The 24,634-nt window shown below is 43.7% G+C and overlaps 1 protein-coding gene across 2 annotated transcripts in view; it reads right to left on the bottom strand.

Annotated features, from left to right (window-relative positions):
- Window positions 1-24,379, bottom strand: part of VSNL1 (visinin like 1) — a gene marked incomplete at both ends in the record, with an annotated part of 62,033 nt that extends 37,654 nt beyond the window's left edge. For both annotated transcript variants that reach the window (XM_080711913.1, XM_080711914.1), the window contains one exon: window positions 24,218-24,379. In XM_080711913.1, coding sequence (XP_080568039.1) covers window positions 24,218-24,379 — 162 coding nt within the window. The remainder of the gene's footprint in view (window positions 1-24,217) is intronic.
- Between the last annotated feature and the right edge of the window lie 255 nt (window positions 24,380-24,634).

Here is a 24,634-nt window from a genome sequence, read left to right as displayed (position 1 = left end):
ATTGCAGATGTGCCCCACTGGGCTCCACTTATACACAGCCATTAAAATGCAGAAGCTATTTGAGGGGGAGGGCGAATAATGGACAGCTGGCAAGGGAGAGATGTGTGTCTTCTACTTATATGTGAAAAGATGAAGAGAGAAAGGATGAGTGAATGAGGTCCGGACCAGTAGGTCCACCCAGCCCTATGACAAAGGCGGTGCTCACCTGCCCGTGGCCTCACCTTCTCACCTTGCTGTTATGATGAAGAGTGTTCAACCTGAAGAAAACATTGGATGGATTGTTCCAAGAAGAGTCCCGAGTGAGTATTTAGTCCTGGAGTGTTTGGTGATGAGGAAGCAAGTGTTGTGCAGACCAGTTGCGGGGCCAGCCAAGAACCTGATGTCCAGAGCTCACGTGGCTGCCCAGGCAGCTTCTGCGTACCCTCCATAGCCTCCAGTGGCTGCCATATGTCATGAATTTGTCCAGAAGGACCCCAGGGATGCACACCCATGCAAGCCCCTCAACTCTTTAAGAAATTCACTGTACTTTTCAACTTGTTTCTTAGCTTTCTACAATTCTTCTTCTCCTTCTCCTCCCCCCTACCCTCCTCCTCCTCCTTCTCCTCCTCCTCCCCCTCCTCCTCCTCCTCCTCCTCCTTCTTCTTCTTCTTCTTCTTCTTCTTCTTCTTCTTCTTATTATTATTACTATTACCCAGTTGATATTCTTATGCAATCATTAAGGGAGCCCTTGCTAAGGACTTGAGATGTCACTGTGCAGCTGGCACCTCATGCTGCGGTGTCTTTCCTTGTTCCCTCATACCGGCCTTCCTGGTTCTTGGTGGACCACAGTGGATCATGGGGCAAGGATGCTGTGAAAGGGAAGAAAGGAGCAGCGAGGTGGTGGAAATGAGTGAGGACAGAGAAGGAATGAGCTGGAGCTGGGGCGTGGAAGTGTATGCCTATAAATCCAGCACTTGGGAAGCTGAGGCAGGAGGATGACAGGTTTGAGGCTAGCCTCAACAACCTACTGAAGGCTTCAGCAACTTAATGAGACCCTGTTTCAAAATAAAATACAAAATGGGGCTGGGGCTGTAGCTCAAAGGTAGAGTGCCCCTGGGTTCAACCTCCAGTACCAAAAAAAAAAAAAAAAATTAAAAATGGAGTAATGAGTGGGAAGAGGGGTAAGGAGGAACGGGGTGAGGGAGTTGGCATTCCTAGATGAAGAGAGACAGAATTAGCATCTTTTTCATCTTTGTGTCTCTAAATCTGGGCCTGGGCCGTGGGCCTGGCTTGGAGAAGGGCCCTGAGAACCCTTTGTTGAGGGAATGAATAGGCTATAAAATGAGCAAACCCACCTCCTGTGAAATAAAACAACTGCTCTCAGTTGGGGCTGCCTGCCCCGTCCTGCAACATATTAAAGTCCAGGGGCAACGTGGGATGCTTTTCAGGGTCATCACAGAGATTTTTTCAAAGTATAGATGCTGGTCTCACCTCCTCTGTACACAACCAGAAGGGGAAGGGTGAGGATCCATCTAAAACATGCTCCTCTGCGGTCAGGGATCCCTCTTTTGTACACATCCTGCTTCCCTGGCCCCTTCCGCAGGTACTCTGAAGTGGGCTATAGGTTCATCTCCGTCCCAACCAGAAATCATCACCCAGTAATATCCCCACTCCCACCCCTCTCCCCATCCTCTGATGATGGGTTGGTGGGGTGCTCATGGAAGGGGAGGGCTCTTTACATTTCGGAGCACTTGGGGAGGGGAACTCTTTGCTCAGCAACTTTGCTGATCAGTCGCCCAAAGAGGCCACAGAAATCAAACAGGCGTCAAGCTCTTCTAGGGTTGAAATGCTTCAGCTCTGAGAAGGACCACCACTTTGCAGAGATTTTTTTTGTGTGTGTGTGTGAGTGATACTGGGGATTCAACTCAGGGGCATTCTACCTTTGAGCTATACCCTAGTCCTTTACCATTTTTTTGTTTGTTTGTTTGTTTGAAACGAGGTCTTGCTAGGTTACTGAGATTCTCACTAAGTTGCAGAGGCTGCCCTCAGACCTGTGATTCTCCTGTCTCAGCCTCCCAAGTCCTGAGATTACAGGTGTATGCCTCCACACTGCGTGTAGAGATTTTTCTCGAGATGGGTGAATAGCCCAAACTGTCAATCACAGCCCTCCCTCTCCCCACTGCGGACGCTCTGCGTTGCCACATGTACGCATACCTGCTTGCATGCACACTCCTGGTGAAGGTCACGGCTTGTCAGATTCCCTTCCCGATAACTCATGAGGTCTGCCTTGCACTGACCATCTGTGTGATATGAATTCCAAAGTAGAAACAAACTCCCCTTCACAGGCCCTAAAATCTTGCCATTATTACTATGGCTTTCCTGATAAGACCCTAACTCCCTCAGAATGTTGTGCACATGAAATGGAGCCGGGCATCGATAAGTTAGTGTAAATACATTGATCAAGAAGATTTGGGAGCTGGGCCTGCTGGCTCATGCTTGTAATCCCAGCATTTGGGAGACTGAGACAGGAGGATCCCGGTTCACGGAGAGCCTCGGCTACTTAGTGAGGCCCTTTGCAAACCCAGTGAGATCCTGTTTCAGAATAAAGAATAAAAAAAAAGAATAGGGCTGGGGGTGTAGCTTTGATAGAATGCCCCTGGGTTCCATCCCCAGTACTGCAAATAAATAAATAAATAAATAAATAAAAGATTTGGGGGCGGGTTTGGGGGAGAGAAAGGCAAGAGTGGGGAGGGTGGTGGGACACAAGAGTTTATGGAGCAGAGAATGAGACAGGGAAAAGGACCCTGCGGGAGGCATCTGGCTCATTTCATACTCTGGACCATCGCCGTCCTCTTCAGAGAGCTCTGGAGTCAGCCCTGTTTCAAGGAGTATTTCGAACTATCTTTCAAATCCCTTCTCAGCCACATTTGGTCAAGTTAAAGTCTCATTTCCTGAATGAAGGTCGCGCCCAAGGCAGGCATGTATAAGCTTACGCCCCTGCCCCACAGTGAGGGGCGCGGCAGGGCGCCTTCCGCTTTATCTCTGCACGTGCCTGGACTCCCGGTGTAATGACCGAAATCCTCACAACAGAGCTCTGTGCGAGGCATTGTTGGATGAAGAAACTGAGGCTCAGAGAGTTTATGCCACTTGCCCAAGGTCATACAGTGAGGGTTAGAACTGGAAAACCCAAGGTCAGGGCCCGTGCCCGGCCCAGCCACTCACGGGCTGCCTGGCCTGAGACGAGGTGCTACAGTTACCCCATCTGTAAAATCAAGATTGTAATGGTACCAGGTACAGGAGGCTGTCGTATAAATTAAATCAATAATGTAGAGAACATTCATAGAATAGTGCCTGGCATGTAGTCAGTGCATCGTAACTGTGGCCTATGGTTATTGGTATGTGTGTGCGCGCGCGTGAGTGCATGCGTGTGTGTGTGTGTGTGTGTGTGTGTTACTAAGGATAGAATCTAGGGCATTCTACCTCCAAGTTATATCCCCAGCCCTTTAATTTTATTTTGAAACAAAGTTTTGCTAGATTGCTGAGTGTCTTCCTAAATTGATGAGGCTGGTCTTGAACCTACAATTCTCCTGTCTTCCAACTACTGGGATTACAGGCATGTGCAACCACCTGGCTGCGTATTGTTCTTGTTATTATTCATTCCTCTTCCAGAGGATCCTGTCTCCTCTGTTTCTCTCATAGCACCTACTTGACACATATCAGGAACTCAACAAACACTAACTCCTTTCCCTTTTTCTTTTTTTGTCTTCCTAAAAGACCATTAGGACCAGTAAAAATGTCACAATGGCTTATTTTATCCAGCAAAGCTTTGCATCTGCCTTGGAAATTGGAGCCAACTCTGGCACTACGGGATCAAAGCAAGCAGAGTTCAAGGCTTCTAAGTGTGGCCCTGGCCTGACTGGAGTTCAGAGGATGTTTCCGTGGAAACCCACCGAGGAGATGCAGGGCCCAGCCCCTGTCACCCGCAGGCTTCCAGCCGCATATCACAGACACGTTGCGATCCAACGTCATGTTCTCTTGTCCTGGACAAGGCTGTTCTGATAAAGGGCTGATTGATGGGCAGGAAGGAAAATGTCTTGCCAATGTGCTTGTTTCCATTAGATTATTTTTAGAGTGCCTGAGAAATGTCTAAGATCTTGCCTTGCAAGATGATTTCGTAGACTAGGACTAAAAAGAAATGAATCCTAGCAAGAAAAAGCAATTGCAAATGCTTCTTGCTACCTAGAGTTTCTTCTTTTCACTACCACCTGATTCACTGTGTTAAGATGGGGCTGAAGTTTGATTTCTCCTGAGAAGTCTTCCCAAAGTCTCTTCTGAACACTGCTCATTTCCCAACAACTTCTTGGACGACATTTAACTTACTATATTACCATTGCCAGTTTACCCCATGGCTTCTTTCATTGATTGAGTTTAACTGCGAGCAGGAGCCATAGTTATTGGCTTTTTATTTTTAGTATCCCCAGCTCTTAATTTGAGACTTTTGTCGAGTAGATGCTTGATAGTGTTTAACAAATGAAAGGATGGGTTAATGGATGGATGGATGAAATACAAAGAACCAGTCATTATGTATCAGTAAATCTTACTAAGACTGCGACTAAAGCCCAAGAGCCCATGTCTCAGCATCTCTCTCCATTGTTAGTCATTTGTCCCTTATCCCATCCTGCATTTGCCCAAAGCTACCCTGGGTCTGCTCCTTATGTGGTGTTCAAGTCATGTGGTGAGCAAATGTCCCTGCTGCCAGACAGACACAAAGAGAGAAACAAGGGTCCTGCTCATGGCCCGCCAGTCCAGCAACACACTCTGCAGGGCTCCCAGGTGGAGACCAAGGTTTGGAAACAAATATAGAAAGAGAGCAGGGGTGACAGGGGCTCTCTCTATGTCAATTTAACAATTTCTCCCCTTTTAAAAATAATCCACACTGCCTGCAGCATATGAACAGACCGATCCGTGTGGTTACCATGGAACGCTATTTGGATGCAGTGCCCATCGGTCCTCACTGCCTCAGATAGAGAACAGCCCAGGCGGGTAGCCAGGTGCAGCCCCAGCCACAGAACAGGGAAAAGCAGAGGCACACAGGGCTGAGGCATTCCTGCTTGACCCAGGAAGCACACACAGCGTGTCTTCACTCCCCTATCTGCCTGGTCTCTTTCCTCTGTCTAGAGTGTGACACTGTGGGAAGCCACTGGGGTTCTATAAATCAGAGAACTACCCCGGGAGAGAAGGTGGACAGGGTCCCATGACCTGCAGATCAGAGAGCTGCCAGACCCACTTAGACATTGCACATGAGAAAAATAACCTTCAGTTCTATTGAAGCCACATGAATCTCTGTCACACTCACGTGAACTTTGATTAAGCATACATATAAATGAATTGAATATGTATATGTGTGTGTTTACGTAATGTATAAGGTCACACACATACAGTCAGTGGTTCTTCATATCTCTTCCACAAATTTAATTGAGTTTTGGTTCTTTAGAGCATCATTCATCCATTTGAATGATAAACACAAATTAAAATATAGCTCTGATGCAAGACAAAAGGAAATCTACAACATCTTTGAGATCTTAAAAATAAACAATGAGATGGATTCTTGGGAAAATGGTCTTCCTTGCCTGACGTGTGTGTGTGTGTGTGTATACACTACATTTTATTGATTATATATTTATATTAATTATATTAACTATAATTATATAAATTAATTATAGTAATTATATTACTATAATTCTCTATCAACCAGAAGCCTCAGCTACACAGAGCCTTCTCCATTTGTCTGGCCACAGAGATTTTTGTATTGAGATGTTGAGATGGCTGACTCACGTTCCTGATGCTACCCCACTGTCCAATGTCACCACCATGTCTTCATCCTGAAAGCTGAATGGACGACAGTTCATCTCCTTTCGCCCCCAGGATATCCCCTGACTCTTCCCAGTTGGCCCTGTCTTATGTAATCTCTCCCAAAACAAGCTAAAGCCTCATCCAATGAGTTGCCCTGGCAACCCAGCTGTGTCATCTTGAAAGATGTCTCCGGGCAGCAGCTTTGGAGTCTGCCAGAGACTTGACTGAGGCTGATTCCCAAAGCCACAACATATTAGCTGTAACACGATGTCATTGTGGATCGTGTTTTTGGTAGACATGTCACATTTTTAAAAGAACATGGATAAAAATAAGTCCCACCTTGTCTATGCAGTGAGATTTACTTAGAAAGCAGACAAAGCTATCTATTTTCAGCCACCATCTATGTCTTTTATGGTCTGCTTTGCATTTCTTCTCAAAGAAAATCCTCACAGTTTTTGCATTTTTCTCTGAAAATCTCATTACAAACTCAAACATAAGCAGACTAATTTTCCAGTCATCAGATAGCTTTTCCACATCAGGCATCTCAAGTTTTACGTTTTGTCCTTTCATTTCCTCTTTGGGAAAATAGTATTTAAGGAAGTTCATTGACAACTCTTTTGCTGGTAATTACTCCATGCATTCATAAGAAAATTAGCTAGCCACTTGATTCTGAGAATGGAAATGGCATATTATTCTATTCTGTTGCTTTGTACGTATTTAAAAATTCCATATGGACAGGGCCTACAGTTTATTACTGTGGGTAATCCAATTCCAAATGTTTCATTTATCAATTCTTCTACTTGACTTTCAGTCAAGCTATAAGACAGAGGTTTTCTTATTCGTTTATTAACTTATTCTATCCACCAACTAACTTTACTATTGGGTGCTGGAAATAGATGAATAAGACACAGCCTTGTGGGTAGCTGGATAAGAAAACAGCCAGGCTGTCAACTCACCTGTGCAACAGGGATAAGCATGTCTAGCAGAGATCTAGTAACAGGTGCAAGCAGGTGGAAGAATCCTGGCATTAAAGAACTTCAACCCCCTCACTTTACATAGGAAGAAACTAAGGCTGCGCCTCCCTCTCTTACTCACCTCCTGCACTCCTCGCCGCATCCCCTCTCCTCAGTCATACTTAACTCCACCCCTTGATCACGGTGTTCACTTCTATCTCTCCCTTTGTGACATATTTTATTTGTTTTCACGTCTCCAGAACAAAGTAGGAAATGGAGATCAAAAGAGGTTCCACGGGGTCTTAAAAATCTTTCTTTGCAGGACATAGAGCTTTCTAACCCTTCTTAGTAAACTGAGACTCTCAAACCCCAAGGTTTGTGACTGGCTCAGACTGTACAGCTTGACAATAAGCAACCAACATCCTGACCGGGTTCTGGATCTCCCGGCTCTCAGTCCTGCTCCTGTTTGATTAAGTTTGCTGCTTTCTCCTGCAAGGAACGGAGGGCCTGACTGAGCGTAAATAATCCCACAAAATGCGAAGGCCAGATACTGTTTCAGGTCTAATTCTGCTGTTCATAGACACCTTCAAAAACTCAATCCTCTGTTTTCACCCTGCCATGTTCAGCTTGGAGATCACATCTCCACTCAGCCCTGAACGTCAGCTGTGGCGTTTCTAGGAATCACATGAAAACACCACAAAATCCAGCATGCTTATCTAAGAGTAAGAGAGGGGGAAACCTTGTCCAGATCCTTCTCCAGCCCTAGCAGACTTCTCCATTTTTACAAAGATTGGATAAAATGCCTACATCCTAGATACAAGGTAGTAGGGAAAGCCTGCCCTTGGAGCTTTAGCTTCTCTGGTGAGAGAGGTGTTGTCCAGGGGGCTCTTCAGTGTGTAACCTACAGGACTAGACATCTTGTTGAATCAAGCTACCCCTCTGAAGCTCCTTAGTGCTGGTCATTAGGATGTATAATCCCATAGCTTTTGGCCATTACATCTGCTTGAGAAGAAAGCTACAATTTCTCCTGGAGAGTGGGCTTCTCCAAACTCACAGACATGATCCACCTACCCTGCCTTTCTACTGACCTAACTCCAGAACTCCCCACAAGGTGCTCTCACACTGAAAATGTAGATCCTCTGCCTCATTGGCCCTCATGACTGCCGGGAGAAGCAGTGGGGCGGGTGACTGCATTTTTCTCATGAGACATCAGACCCAGAGTGTGAGGACTTGCTTGTAGCCAAACACCAGGAGGGCAGCAGAGCAAGGCCTTGGGCTCAGTTCTGATATCAGGACCTTCCTCCCAGATCTCCATCCTAGAAGTCATCTGGAGCCATGCTGAACATTTATGTGAATGTTTCTAATCTGAAGACTATGGGAAAGTAAATCACACTGACTGGTGAGGATACTGATCAAGGATCTATCTGCCTAGTATGGACCATTGGCAATGAAGCCCAGCTGCCTGGGCTCGACTGCTGTGTGAACGTAGAGGAGGCACTTAATTGCTTTGTGCCTAGTTGTCCTTCACGGTAAGACAGGACAAGTGACAATACTTACTGCATACGCTGTTAGGATTAAACGAGTAGATATATGCAGAGTGCTTGGGACTGTGTCTGACATATGATGAGCTTCAGCTAATGTCACTTAGTACCATCCATCTAGCTATCCTTAGACTTATTCTACTAAACGCCAAAGGTGCCGGGCATGGTGGCTCATGTTTTTAATCCCAGAGTTTGGGAGATTGAGACAAGAGTATCGCACAGGTTCGAAGCCAGCCTCAGCTACTTAGTGAGGCTCTCAGCAACTTAGTGAGACCCTGTTTCTAAATAAAATGTAAAATAGGTCTGAGAGTATAGCCCAGAGGTAGAAAAGCCCCTGGGTTCCACTTCAAGTACCTAAATAAATAAATAAATAAATAAATAAATAAATAAATACCAAAGGTGCCTGGTTGTCTCTGGTATTCTGTGCTTTAAAGCCAATGTGCTTCCCTACACATCCTGGTTATGACAGCTCCCCTACGGCAGATGGTAAGCTTCATCACTACACAGTGAAAACACCTTTCCTGCCTCCCACCACAGTACCCAGTGTAGGATGCTTTGCTCTACATGGACGGCCCTCAGGGGCCCTGATGTGCCCCACACCTGCCTGAGCACAGTGCTGGGGAGCTGTGCCTTCCCCTGAGCCTTCCTCTTCAGTCAGTGTGACACCTACTGGGCTGTGACTCGCTGCTGCAGAGGGGATCTGAGTGGGAGATTTCCTGTTTCCTGGATCACTGTCCCAGATGCTGGGTGATTCTCTGGCACCTGCAACAGGGGAAGTCCTTTCTCCTTTTCACACAGGAGCAGCGGTAGCTAGCCCAGCCTGGATGGTGTGCTGGGGAAGGCTGGTCTAGAAGACTTGAAAGCCAAAACAGACCCCATCACCAATGGAGGGACAGTGCCCTGTATCAGGTGGAAACTTGAGGTGCACAGACTCAGAAGGATCTGAACTGTACAAGTATGCTGCAGGCTGGCTTCTCCACTCAGTACTGTCATGAGAGCAGCCATTACCATTGATTACTTAAATGTCAGATGCTTTTAAGATGATTATGAAGAAGAAATAGATGGATAGGGTGGTACATTCTTATAATCCCAGTACTTGGGGAGCAGAGAGAGGAGGAACTCAGGTTCAAGGCCAACCTCAGAAATTTAGCAAGACTCTCAGAAACATAGTGAGACTGTGTTTCAAAATAAAAAATAAAAAGGGCTAGAGGTGTAACTCAGAGATAGAATTCTCTTGGGTTCAATCCCCAGTACCACCACCACCAAAAATAAAAAGAGGAAGAAAGAAAGAATGAAAGAAAACAAGCAAACGAACTAAAAAGAACCTATGAACAATTGCAGGATCTGAAATTAAGCGAAGTGAAGGACCTACCCAAGACCTCACAGCCCCTCAGGGGCACAGTCTGGATTCATCCTGCTCATCTCAGTTCAAGGATGTGCCTGTTTTCCCGTTGTTACCTAACATGGATTCTGAGCTGCTGTCTGTGTCTTTGATAGAGAAAACAAAGCCCAAGATGCTAATGTGCTACACAACTTCACCTCACAGTTTTGTACTATTAGTAATAAAATGTATATTCAGGAAAAACCCAAACACATTAACAGGACAACATCCATCTTGCACATGTCTCTGAAGATACCATGAACCACACTGATAAAACAAGCCATTTATCTTTGCTTTCAAGCCAAAACACATTGAGTTCACTTCTTCATGTCAGACAGAAGGGCTTTTGTCAAAAGGAAAGACAGTGTTACTCTCAGCGCTGATTCCAAGAGAATGCAGTCCAACTGGCCCTCACAGGAACAACCTTCTTACTCGTTTGCCCTGAGTGTTGATAAATCTACATCTTTCTCAGCAAGTCACCACCAGCTTTTCTCTGCAAAGTGGTAGCAGTGAAGGACCAGGAAAGGCAGTTCCCTAAGCAAGTAGGGGGCTCAAGGCAGCCAGCTTTGACAGGGAACTGAACCCAGATGACAGAACAATCTTGTGGGTTGGGATTAGCCTCTATCACAGAGGCTGGACAGACAGCCCAGGTGAAGGCTTGATGGACAGACCGGGTGAAGGGGTATTCCAGCACACTCTGAGCAGGGTCCTACACTTTCGAGGTCAGAGTCTTGCCTACCTGCGGCTCCTCTTGCTCACCACGTACTCTGTGTAGAGAATGTTTCTGTCCTCTCTGTGTGTCCACATCTTTCTTGCACCTCGGCCTCAGTCCTCACATCAATCCCTCTGTCCAAAGGGTCTGCAAGACCCCAACTGACCTGCTCTGTTCCTCACCTCTCAGCAGCCAAAGGCCCAGCTCATCCATAACTTTACTTATCTTTTGGGGTATTGCTGCTCTTGCCAGTTTGGGAGGCTTTTCCTTCATAGATGGTATGGGGTGTCCTACCTGCTGAACCCCCCAGCGTGGAGTCCAGCACTGCACACACCAGGCGGGGACAGTAAGTACCTGAGAAATAACTCAAGTCAGGTTTGTCTGTAAGTCACTTGCTGGAGGGTGCAGCTCAAGCACTGAGTCACTCAGAAATCTAAAGAGTGTTATGATTTGGATCTGAAAGGTTTCCCCAAAAGCTCATGTGTTAGGCAATGCAGCAATGTCCAGAGGTAAGGAAATTGGATCATGGTGGGTCAAAGCACTTGATGAATTAATCAGTTGAATGGACTACTGGGAGGTGGTGAAGATGAGAGGCCAGTGGGGCATGGCTATAGGAAGTAGATCACTGGGGTCATGGTCTTGGGTACTATGTCTGGCTCTCTCTCTCTCTCTCTCTCTCTCTCTCTCTCTCTCTCTCTCTCTCCTTCCCACCTTCTCAGTTGCCATGAGTGGATTGGAGCGATTTTCCTCCCCCATGCCCTGCTACCATGATGTTTCTGCCTTGGAGCCAGTTGACCATGGTCAGAATCCTTTGAAATCATGAGTCAAATTCATCTTTTCCCTTCTCAGTTGTTCTTGTCAGGCATCTTGTTCACAGTGATGGAAAGCTGACTAACACAAAGAGGGAAAATGAAAGTTTCTCATTTCTCATTTCTTATATTCTGATTCTCTGCAGTGCTTTTTATCATAAATGGATGTTGGGTTTTATCAAATGCCTTTTCAGTGTCTATTGAAATGATCATGTGATTTTCTTTGGTTCTGTTTATGTGATGAATTACATGGACTGATTTTTGTATATTGAACCAGCCTTGCATCCCTGGAATGAACCTTACCTGGTCATGGTGTATGATTTTCTTGATGTGGTTTTGAGTGCATGTTGCTAGTATTTTGTTTAGCAGTTTTGCATCCAAGTTCATCAGAGATATAGGTCTGTAGTTTTCCTTCCTTGAACTTTCTTTATTTGGTTTTTCTATTAATGTGATGTTGGCTTCATAGAATGTATTTGGGAGAGCTCCATTTTTTCTATTTCATGAAATAGATTGAGGAATATTGGGATTAGCTCTTCTATAAAGGTTTTATAAAATTCACTTGGGAAACCATCTGGTCCTGGGATTTTCCTTGACGGTAATCTCTTTACTGCTGTTTCAATCTCTTTGATTGCTATTGGTTGGTTTAAATTTTTATATCTTCTTGACTCAGTTTAGGAAGGTTTTATTTATCTAGAAATTTGTCAATTTCCTCCAGATTTTCCATTTTTAATACTGTCTGTTTTATTGTTCTAAGAAAAATACAACTCCAGGACATCAGTTTTTGCTGTCTTCTAACATATCCTGACAAGGTATTACCTGTTAGATATCTAGAAACCCATCTGGTTGCCTTACAACATTTGATTATTTAGGATGTTTCTGGCATTCAACGCCCTCTGTGCCCCACTCAAGTCTCTAATCACAGTTTTACCCTGATACCTCCAGATTGGTTATCAAACTAAATGTTGGTTATTCTGCTGTTTAGCCAACAGAATTGTTTGCTATTCTTTATACCATCACCCTATATGACTGCGATCATGCCAACTCTTATGTTCTCCTGAAACATATACATTGAAGCCCTAACCCTTGCGGTGATGGTATGAAGAGGTAAGGTCTTTGGGAGTTGATTAGGTCAGGAGAGTTAGCCTTCCTGAATAGAATTTGTGCTGTCCTAGAAAAGGCCCCAGAGAGCTCAGCCTCCCCTCCCACCATGTAGGAACACAGATAGAAGGCATTATTGATTGATCAGAAAATAAAGCCTAACAAGATCTGAATTAGCTAGCCTCTAGGACTCTGAGATGTAAATTTCTTATTTTTTTTAATGAGTTGGTATTTTGTTATAGCAGCTCAACTGGATTAAGGCATTGCCCTTATGGCCTTTTCTAGGTTATATCCTCCTGATAGGAATATCATCCATGCAGCTACAAATCTTATTTAAAATTCAAGGTATCTTGAAATCTTCAGTGAAGACATTTATACAGAGATTGCTTAGGCTAGAACATCTGTACCTGCCTTAGGGTGAATATCACGTTCTACCTCTCTTTTTTCTATTTACACAGATTGTTGCATTTTCTTTTAGCCTGGAGCCCCAGAGTAGTGTGTGAGTGTGACTCAAACCCCATACCACCAGAGTGACTCTGCCACAGACTTGCTGTGGACAGCACTGGTAGCTGCTTATTGGAAGTGAATGGCTACTGAAAGCTTCTCTCTATTACCATTCTCAAAGGGATTCCTCTAAGAGAGAGCTAATGAGGTTCTTGTACATTTTAGGAAACCAGATTTAAGGCCTATTTTATAACTGACTTCTCCCATTTCCCCCACGTGACAAAAGGATTGGATTTCCTCTGTGCTTAGAGAAGCTGACTGGAGAGATCAGAGCAGGACCCCATTCACAGCAACATCAATGGCAGGGCTATGAGCACCAGCTTACAAGCTCCATAAAAACTCCTGGAGAGAAACAGTCAACAGCCTGAGAACCATTTCAAGTAGGGACAAAAGAGTGCAGTGAAAGATAGATAGATAGATGATAGATACATAGATACATAGGTGATGGATACATAGATGATAGAGGGATAGATAGATAAATAGAGAGTTTTTCTTGCAAGTTCCTAATGGGAACCCAAAGATATTCCTCCCTGCGCAGTCAGCCTCAATGACAGACTCCAGGTGACTCAGTGATACCAGAACCAAATCCATATCTCCACTTACTTCAGGATCAGAAAAAACCCACAGTGTAAAACAGCTTTATATTGGGAGAGTCATACACCACTTTGCCTATTCAGGGCTAACCCTATAATAGAAATGGGCTATTTATTCTTCTTTGGCTCTATTTCCAACTATAAATAGGTAGTCCTTGAGCAATCAGCTGCAGAGATAACTAGAGAGCAAGTCCTTCTGGCTTTAACCCGCCCTTATCAGTCTGGAGTTGAGAAACATCCTTTTAAATGTAAGTCAGAGAAATTAAGACTTAGATCTACCTTGAGCCTCCCCTCCCTTGTTTGTAAAATAAAGGACAGGGTGGACTGAGCAACTTCCGAAGGGGTCTTTCCAACCTTATCCCAAGGACGGAGAAGTTGAGGTATCAGCTAAGAGCATTCCTTCAAGATATTACAGTGCAATAACCATTGATATCCCTCTAACTGACACCTGCCCTATCATGGGAAAGCAAAACCTTAAGGTGTGGAAGCCATCCAAAGCAATCTCACACCCTTGAGACAGGAGGTTATCACATGGACTCCTGTGGGGTGAGGGAATGCTCTCTCTAATGCAATCCATGCTGGTAGCTAGTTATTCTCTGAGACAACTTCACCACAATAAAATGCTACTGGAGCCACACAGTGGGATCTTCTTTTCCCAGAACTCACATCTATTGTCTCTTCCTTGAGATTTCAGAGCCCAGATCTTGTTTTCCACATTAATTCAAGTTGAAGTGCAGCCTCGATTATGTTGGTAAACATCCCAAATGGAAATGAATTCCCAGGTTCTCACTAAAAATTGCAGCACCCTCACCAGCCCCAAATCGGATGACATTATGTGTCTTATGTAATGTCAATTCCCCTAAGGGATTAAAATGCTTCTGCCTCTAGCTCTGTTCAAAAAAATTTTAATAAGCTCTACTCCTAATTACCTTTTAATAACAAGCAGAATCTGAATCCCTGGAAACCGATCTCCCCAATCTTTTTCAAGTTTCATTTTTAAAATTAATTTGAATCAGATGTTGAAAAAAGGTAATAGTCATCTTTGTAACCCCTTGTTTTGATAGAATATCTGATGGGAGAGCAAGTGTTCCAGAGACACTGGGATGTTGAGCATCTGGAAGGCCTCCCGTGATCAAACTCACCTGGGCCAGATAGCCACTGTTTACATAACACATTTACTTCTCACCATCTTCTTACTGTGACAAAAAAAACCTATGAAATCAGGGCTAAGAGTGTTACCCCATTTGACAGGTGACAGAATTGAGGGTCAGCGTTTTCTGTTGATGTATTTTAACATAAAGAACTTTCTGAAGTTCATGCAGGTAGTCCATGGTAGAGCTAGGTACCCACCCTGTCTTCTGATTAAACCAACTACTTCTACCTGTATTCAGGCAAGAATTCCCATAACAGTGTTGGGTTCTGGAGAAGAGGGAAGGACTGTATCCAGTGAGAAGGTTAGAAGGTGAGAAGGTGAGAAGCTGACAGACTTGTGTTGCAAAATCAGAATATTCTTGCTATAAATCAGAGTAGCACATGCTTAAGTCATGGAAACATGAGGCATCGGGGTAGGGGAAGCATAGGAGAATTGGTGATATTGAAGAAGGATTCCCCAGGGAGAAGCTTTTGAACTGGTCCTAGAAGGATGGCTAGGGTGTAGCAACAAGAGTGCACCTGATGCATTCCACTTCATGCCAAGGGAGACCAGAGAAATGCTGAGGTAGCTGCTCCTCAGTGTGGCCCAGAGGACACAGGAAGCACAGAGAGGTGAGGGAGGCTGGACTGCTAGCAGTGGTTTGCCACTGCTTACCGCTCTGCCCATGTTAATGCAAATGGGAAGCCCCATTGTGATAAGATGCAATCCTTTCCTGTCATTCTCTGCAGTCTGCAGAGGAGAACATCACAGATTCCTGCCCAGAGACCCATGGTCTGGTGGCATGGAGAAGCCTAGAAGAGAAGAGTTAAATATATATGTGAAAAGCTACAATGCTGGATGGAGCTCTTGTGGTCAGGATGAAGGAGGGGCTGGGAGCTCGGAGAAGTAGTAAGACTCAGAGTTAAGTTTCCTGACTTTCTAGTTCCTAGAACTTAGAGAAAGGACTTGGAGTGCCACCTCCACGGTCTGTGTCCTGTGCCATGGTGAGAATCCAGAATGATGATTGTGAGCTTGGAGCATGTCAGAAAGGTAAGGAAGGAAGGAAGAGAAAACAAGGAAGGGAGAAGAGAGGGGGAAAGTAAGAGAGAGACAAGAAAAGCCTATGGCCGGGACTACTGATAGATACAAGCTTTTTCTTTTACAGCCTATTTTCTGGATTATCTGAACAGGATCACCAAGAATTGTTTTTAATGAGGAGGCTCATTTGCACGAACATGGAGCTCTAAAGAAAATAAAGCTTAATAGGTCCAGAGTGAATCAGGACCAAACTTACAAACTATGAAAACAGTTCACCAAGTGCAAATTAGAAATTCATTCCTTCTCTCTCTCTCTCTCTCTCTCTCTCTCTCTCTCTCTCTCTCTCTCTCTCTCTCTTTCTCTCTCTCCTTCTCTCTTCTCTCTCTCCCCAGAGAATAGAACCTATAGGTATTATATGTCTGAGCTACACCCCAGCCTATTTATTTATTTATTTACTTAATTTATTTACTTAATTACTTACTTACTTATTTGAAACAGAATCTTGCTAGGTTTTTGAGAGTTTCTCTAAGTTTCTGAGGCTGGACTTGAACCTTCGATCCTCCTGTCTCAACCTCTCAAGTGCTGGGATTATAGGCATACGACATCATGCCCAGAGCTTTTCTTATTCTTATGCCAGTAAAGTTTATTAGAAAGTCTAGTATAGGAGAGTATTAGTCACCTTTTGCCTTATTGTTAATTAAGACTTAATAACTGTTGTTGTGAAACCTGGGATATTAGGTCGGACAGCACTTAGAGGCATTTTTTTTTATGATTCTTGACATTTCCTGATCCTAGAGAACCCTGTAAGAATCTGATGAAAACTATGCCAGGATAGCTTTATATAACACTTTACATACAATTTCAGAGTGCATGAAGCTCCTAAAGCCTACAAAGATGCCCCAAGGTTAATATCTAGACAAGTTCTCAAAATAGAATTCATGGATTTTCCACATCAGAACCATCTAGAGGGTAAAGGAAAAGCCCGGTAATCTGGCAAAGAGTAGTCAGACCAAGTGACATTGACAAATACTAGAGTCTGAGACACCAACTTTGCCATTTGCACAAATGCTGAAGTGAGAACAAGACAAACAGAGGCTCTTGTCCAAATCCATGCAGCAAGCCGAGAAGTGCTACCACAGTTTTTGCAGATCTTGAGAAAGCGCGATCAGGGGATCCGCAACGGCGTAGATCCCCCATGAAGAATGTCTGGCATTCCTTTCTTCAAAAAATTATTTTAGGATTATTTGGATTAATATGTATAATTGAAATTTTATGTATAAACATTATAACTAAAACTGATGGGCGGCGGCTTGTGAGAGACTCAGACCTCAAAGATTTTTTCCCAAGGATAAAGTTATCGGGCCAAACATTAATTTCAAACCGACCTTAGTTTGAGCCACTGTATAAGATCAGGTTTGAGTCAGCCTTGTGAAGTGAGACAAAATACACTATGATTGTTTAAATGTCTAGCACCCTTGCCCTAAACTTTATAACAAATAATAACCTTTTCCCATCCTTGGAAATCTTGCTTGCATGACTATGCCTTTGCTTTTCTGCCAACAAAAAGGTATAAAAACTATAACAAATCCTGAATAAAATGGAGAAAGATAGAGAAAGAGGGAGAAAGATTGATCTCGTGTGGATTCTTCTCTCATCGGCTTCTGTTTCCTCCACACCAACACACGAACCCCGACTCTGCTGGGGCTGGACCCCGGCAGAGAAGACCTCAACACACATTCTTCCTTCATATTCTACAAATCAAAGTTATATGCCCACAACCTGGGTTTATAACATGTTTGTATACGCCTTCTAGTAGACTTTTAAACATCAGAACACAAATCAAATGGAGAATTCTAAAGCCATGCAGATAATTATAGGATATTTTTATCATATTTTATTGAGATAGAAAATGTCTCTTATCCAATTAAATATCTTTATTATCAAATATTTAGGTAGTCCTGAGTTTATAGCATCTGTTTTTATTTTGTTTTAGCACAGGTCGCTGCACAGTTGTGTTAACAGGGTTTTAACAAGTAGATTTATTTTCCAATGCTTTAGGCCTAGAAATATTTTTATTGAACTCCACCAATATATTTTTCTATAAAATAAAGATGGTTTTTTGAAGTGAGAATAAGGTGATATACCATCACTCTTCTAGGTGCTTCGCTTACTGAGGGCAGTGCAGTACAAGGATGATGCTTGCCCCATCGAAGGCACAAAGAAAACAGGTCTTGAATGAATGAATGAGCCAGTGAATGAACCTGTTCTCAGAGAAGAGGGAAGTACATTTCCTATGCCAAATTACAGAAGCTCTTCGGAAAATGATCATTCGGACGGACGTGGAATGGCTTGGCAGGCACTCTTTCATTATATATGAATAAATTGTTTTAAAATCAGTGATGTTGAATCAGTGATGATTATATTGGACTTGTAGAGCTCTTGGACCTGTCTCAGGTGCACCTTCCAGCTGTCTCACTGATACTAACATTCTTTTGAGAATAAGAATTGCTGCACTGAAACTAGCAGAGGTGTGGGAATGTTGGGCGAGAGCCCAGCAGAGCGGCCTTTGGCTATTTAGTTACCTCTGGGAAGTGATCTCTTTCTTCATCTGCAAAATGATAAGGAGAAGGGATTGAGCAAAGGCGTCTTCTTAGAAGAGGAGGCGAGGGTCTGAACACAGATCAGTTGGTGGGTGATGGATAAGAAATGCCTTGAATGTCACACTTTGCCCCCGTCTGGCTTTTGGGAGCTGGAGAATGGTTTTGTGTTTGGGAGAGAAAAAAGTTGGGTGTTGAAGAATCTATCTGAGGAATGAGGACAGCCCTGGTTCATGCTGTGTTCTGCTAGGCCAGTATCCCACCCTGGAATGCATGATGGACTCACTTCTTGATTAGGACAAATAGTGCCTAATTTTCTATTAAGCCTACATAGAGCCTCACATCCTCTGTATACCATTCTATCATGGCTGTTGACTTTACTATATGAAATAAATTATGTTTCCCTCTTGGCTTTCTGAGAGTTAATGAACAGATCATGTTCTCCTCCCTTCTTTTCTTTGGGACTGCATCAGGTGAGGTGACAGGGCAAACCTTATTATTTTCACCTTACACACAAGTAAACTGACTCAAAGAGGTAGAGCTTGGGTAAACGTAGCACAGTCAGGACTGACTCTCACAGGTTTGAGGCTCCAAATTTTACCATTTTTTTAAACCAACCCTGTGACTAGTTTTTTGTTGCACCCTACCCCCAAACCAAATGGCTCCAGATGAGAATAGAATTGAAAGTCAAACTCCAAACATCTATCAACATCCATTTAGAGATCTTTGTGGAAATCCACTACATTTATTCCCTGGTTTCTTTGACTTTGATGTCACAGTGGCTAACTAGAAATGGCATGGGCCTTCCAAGGAAGAGGACCCCGGGGTAGATATGTCCTCCCTCATAGGGTACCTTACTTTCCACTAGAGTAGCTTAAAACTGTGGCTGCCACTTCAAAAATGCAGTTAAAATGCAAAACTCTTCATATGAATTAATTAATGAGCCTGATTTGGCAATCAAAATGATTGTTGGAAGCAGGAAATGCTCCTGGGGAGAAAATCAGGTACTTGGTTCTTGACGAAGTGCAAACATTCTTCCCAGCCTCCCGACAGCAGTGCTGTGGTGGGGTTAACAGAGCATCTGCTACAACTTCTGTGACCAGAGACACACAAATCCCTGTATGTGCGGGGGTGCCAGACATCCCTGACAGAAGGCGTCCTTTTATCAGTTACAGAAGGCTCCGAGTTTGCAGGTGTCAACAGAAAAGGAAGGGGACGGTAGTAGTTTTCCAGGGCAGCCGTCACCAAGTACCACAGACTGGATGGCTTAAATAACAGAGATGTGTTGTTGTATGGCTTTGGAGGTGGAAGATGATGTGTCGACAGGGGTTGTTTCTCCTGGGGTCTCCCTCTTGGCTAATAGACATTTGCCTACTTCCAGTGTCTTCACATGGTCTACGCCATGTACACAGATCTTATAAGGACACCAGTTATACTGCATTCCAATGGACTCTACCTCATTTTAACTTATTCCCTTTTTTTTTTTTTTGGTGGTACTGGGGGCGAAACCCAGAGGCTTTCTACCTCCAGGGTATACTCCCAGACTTTTTTTTAAAAAAATATTTTATTTGGAAACAGGGTCTCACTAAGTTGCTGAGAGCCTCACTAAGTAGCTGAGGCTGGCTTCGAACCCGTGTGATCCTCCTGTCTCAGCCTCCCAAGCGCGGGGATTACAAGCGTGCGCCACCACGCCCGGCTAACTTATTCCCGTCTTAAAGTATCCTATTTCCACATATGGGTATATTCTGAGGTATTGGGGCTTAGGGCTTCGCCATATGAATTGAGAGGGGATAAAAATTCAACTGATAACAGTTAATAAGTTTAAAAAAGTTAAACACTATCATGTAAGGAATACTTTGTCTTCTACTGCTAAGAGCAAAGTTCTACCACTGCATTAATTAACTTTTTATATTCATATTTCATGTCAAAATTAGCCTCTTTTTTTTCCACTCTTGCCCCAGAACCCAACATGTGTGTCATTCCTCTTTGAAATGCGGTTAATTGTGTCTTCTCCATCAGACTGTGAGATCCTGGAGGGCAGGTGGGATTGTCCTTTGGTCATTTGTATGCTTTCAGTAAGAGGCTGCCTGAGAAACAGACATGCAGACAGTTATACTGTCCTGGCTCTGAGGCAGGTCTGGGGTTATGCTGTTTGAAACGAGCTGGCTGTGATCTCTAAAGACTGAAGCCAAGCCGGGTATGGTGGCGCATGCTTGTAATCCCAGCATTCAGGAGGTAGAGACCGGAGGATCGCGGTTCATGGACAGCCTCAACTACTTCATGAGGCCCTTCACAACCCAGTGAGATCCTGTTTCAAAATTAAAAAGACTGAAAAATAGGGCTGGGGTGACTCTTGGAGGTACAATGCCCCTGGGTTCCATCCCTCTGCCCCGCCCAAAAAGAAGCCTGTCTGGAGCTGGAAAGCACTATGCCAGGGCCAGATTTGCTAAGTCCAGTCCAGCAGCTGCCTGGGTTGGATGGGGCTGCTATGTAGCTGCCTTGGGAGTCCCGTTGAGTGCTGGGCTGAGAAGAACAGTGAGAGTCAGCATTCCCATCTTCAACGTCTGTCCTGCCTTTATGGCTTGTGACGTTGGACAAATTGTCTCATTTTCCTAACCCTCTGTCTTAATGTGTTTAGAACAGACATAGTGAACAAGTTCTTTACAGTTGGGATGCAAAAGCTTCTGAGCCCGGGGGTGGTGGCTGCTGGCCTGGCAGGTGGGCATCTCCCTGTGTCCTGTGCTGCCTAGATCCTCATCAGAACTGAGTCTAGAACAGTGGAGGCCACTCAGCTGCAGCCTGAGATGATGGGATTGGCAAGAATAACCACACCAGGCTAGCCGCACAGACAGGAGGGAAAGGTCCCGGTCGGCTTTGTGCCCTCACTGGACTCCAAGATGGTTCATCTCCACCCCACGCAGAGAAGGAGCTGCTGCAAAGTGCCCGTTCTCCAGGACAATCACTGTCTTGCTGAATGCTTGCATTTTTCAGCAGCATCAAAGGAAGTTTTTTTTTCATCAATCCCTCTCCTGGGCCTATTACATAACCCACATCTTTCTCCCTGCCTCTCCCTTCTAGCTTATCAGAACTGCCTTTCATTTTTTTCTGCGTATGTGGCATATTTCTTCTGTGATTCTCTCTTGGATTCTGACCTTGGACAACTCTGGGAAAAGAAAATGACTGCCTGATTTCTGCCTATTTGACACAAGAGCACAGGCTGTGTTTTGCTCTTCCTGCTTAGAGGCTGAAATAAGAGGATGCCAAAAATATCAACCAACTCCAAAAAGATAAAAGAGATATGTATCCCTTTGTGGAAGCAACAACAACAATAACAACAGCAACTAAAACCTACCCTGGGGGTGAGTTGGGAAGGTAGCAGATGGTTTTGGTACTTACACATCAGTCGTATCACAAAATGCTAAGGCATGCTTCCTGTTCACATGACCCCCAGTGCGAAGGCTTTGTTGGTGCCCAGTACCTTAGTGTATGAATGAAGTATTTCATTTCTTTCCTCTCAACGATTTCTTTAAAGGCTCAGTCCCTCTGATTTTAAGCAAATAGTGAGGAATGTGGCACTCGACACTCTTTTAATCACAGGGTGACACACCCGCGTGAACTCTGTGATATGAAAGTGTCTCTGACAAATCTTTTTCGGGGGCTGATGGAGAAGTTAGCACAGCCTAACTCCAGGTGAGAAGGTGATAGAAAATGTGGCTGAAAACCCAGGGAGAGTGGTGCAGCAATCTAGGAAATGCATCTATCCCACTTGTCTGCAAAAGCAATTTATATCAACTAAATAAAGGTGCTTTGCTCAGCATTTTCATATTAGATATCTCTAAAGGATGGTAATTAATTAGTCAGATCTTCCTAGGAATGTCACAGTGATCTTATAACACGCATACATACCACTGTATGTGTGCAGGTTTCTATGCACGTTTAAGGTTATAATTTTATATACACCTGTGGGGGCTCAGGTGCATAGCACATCATTAACCAAAAGCTGGGGTTCCTGACAGGTGACTGATTATTAATTTAGTTGATGAGTGAATTTTACGTGCAATAACCACCTGCAAACCTACCACCAAAGACACCAGTTGAGACTTTGACACAATCTACATCTGACCACACAGCTGTCCCCAACCCCAAGCCCTATCTTGCTTCTTCCCACTAGAAGCAAACTAAGCCCAAATCCTGTATTTATAATTCCTTTACTTTCCTTTTTATATCACCAGGATTTATTTGTAATATTGTAGGGAACATTTTACTTTTACTTTTGCTTAGTTTAGAATCTTTGAAACTCGGTTTGCCCTTAGTGTTTTAGCATCGCTGGAGTTCAACCATTTTGACTGATATGTAACATTTTATTCTGAGTGTACCACAGATTATTTTCTACTTTCCCTTTGATGGACATTTGGGCTGCTTCCAGTTCTGTTGCAGCTATGAGCATTCCTGCACCTGCCCCTTCTTGTACACATGCAAGATTGGAATTGCTGGAGCATAACCTACAGGGAACATTTGTAGATCACAGGCTATGGGAAATGTCCAGCTTCAGAGATATGACAACATTTAAAATTGGATACAAGCATCTCATATTCATGTACATGCATCTGGGTAATTCCTGTTGCACAAATTGACATTTTCTACAATTAATGATAAAGGCATGACCTTGGTCATTTAATGGGTTTTGCGTTGAATCTGTACATCGCTTTTGGAAGAATGGCCATTTTGATGATATTTATTCTGCCTAACCAAAAACATGGAAGATTTTCCATCTTCTAAGGTCTTCTTTGATTTCTTTTTTCAATGTTTTATAATTTTCTTTGTAGAGGTCTCTTACCTCATTGGTTAGGTTTATTCCTAAGCATCTTATTTTTTTGTGGGATGATGAAGATTCAAAAACACATCAAAGTCAAACACTAAGCCAAATGTGGGAAGGAGGGAAGGGCAAGGGAATGGAGTGGAAATTGGGGAAGGGCTAAATGAGGGCTGTGTGCATGTATGCTTCCACCATCTTGTACCCCATTAGGAGGTATGACTACAATGCACCAATAAAAAATTAAAAAAGAAAACAACCCAATCAAAAATGATAAAGGCAATATTTTATATTTGGTATTTTAGTCAGAAGACATTTAAAACTACATTTCTTCCTAAGTATAGCTTTATGTAAATGGACACAAAGATGGAATGTTTTAGATCATGCCAGAACTGGAACCAATGTAATTCATAAATACAAACCAAAACAATATCACTGCAATATAAATCATGGGCTAGCTCAGTCTAATGTCCAGGCAAAGGTTTAGCTTCTAAGTAGTATAAAATGTTGAGTCCATGTTATAGATACTGATGCCCCGAGGTAAACTACATCCTTTTCTTCTAAATGGGCAGTTCTGGGAATGTGAGTTCCTATTCGCATATAGGAGGATCTTTCTTGGTGTAAAAGCCCTCCCAGGTACATTCTCTTTAACAGACATATCTATATCTATACCTATCTCTTTATATAGTTAACAAGCCAAACAATATTGTCATTAGCAGCTTGTCAATAATCATCAGCAAACATTTTTTATGTGTGGTACTGGGGTTTGAACCCCCAAAGCCTTGCACATGTTGGGCAAGTGCTCTCCTATTGAGACACATCCCCAGCCAGCCTCATTAGCAAACATTTTTATCTGAGATTTTTATGGTTCTTTTATCAGATGTTGTCATCTCCCAACCATATTCAGTATTTTGATTTAATAATTACTCTTGTTCTCTTGTTCAGAAATTGCTTAATTTACCTCTGCAACGATAAACATATGTACATGTATATGAATATATACATCCGCACACATGTATATGTACATGTACATATGTTTTTATATATAATCACATACATTTACATTATACTGAAAATGCCCAACTTAATTTATGGATGCAAACCCAACCACAATCGAATCAAACTGTCCAGAGTTAAGACCCCGAGTGAAGCTACATTTTGTACGGATGACATTTCTGGTCTAAGAAAAAGCAAAACAGTGGAGAGCACTTTACCTTCACGTAGAGCTGCTGAAACTCCTCCAGGTTCAGCCTCCCACTCGGACAGTCCTTGAGGAACCCTTTGTACCACTGCTTGAGCTCGTGCTCGTTGAACTCTGTGCTCTTCACCAAGTCCTCCATGACTTCGGGGGCCAGCTTGCTATTCTGTTTCCCCATCCTGCCTGAAGAAAAGCAAATCAATACAATTAGCTCTGCGACTGTGCTCATGCCCACCTGATTAGGAGCTAAGCTGGAGTCTTGAGCAATCCCTAAGTCTGACCTCACCCCAGTGGCTCCAGCGTGTGTGATCACGGTCTCCCCAAGTCGCCCTCTTTCTACTCGGTATTCTGGAAAAGGCGGGAGCAAAAGAGCTCTCTGTGCAGTTCAAAAGGCCACAAAAGGAGCTCACCCTCCTCCTCACTGCATCGCCTG

The sequence above is a fragment of the Muscardinus avellanarius genome (genome assembly GCF_963383645.1).
Source record: "Muscardinus avellanarius genome assembly, chromosome: 15".
Classification (NCBI taxonomy): Eukaryota; Metazoa; Chordata; class Mammalia; order Rodentia; family Gliridae; genus Muscardinus; species Muscardinus avellanarius.
This window is presented reverse-complemented; position numbering and strand designations above follow the sequence as displayed.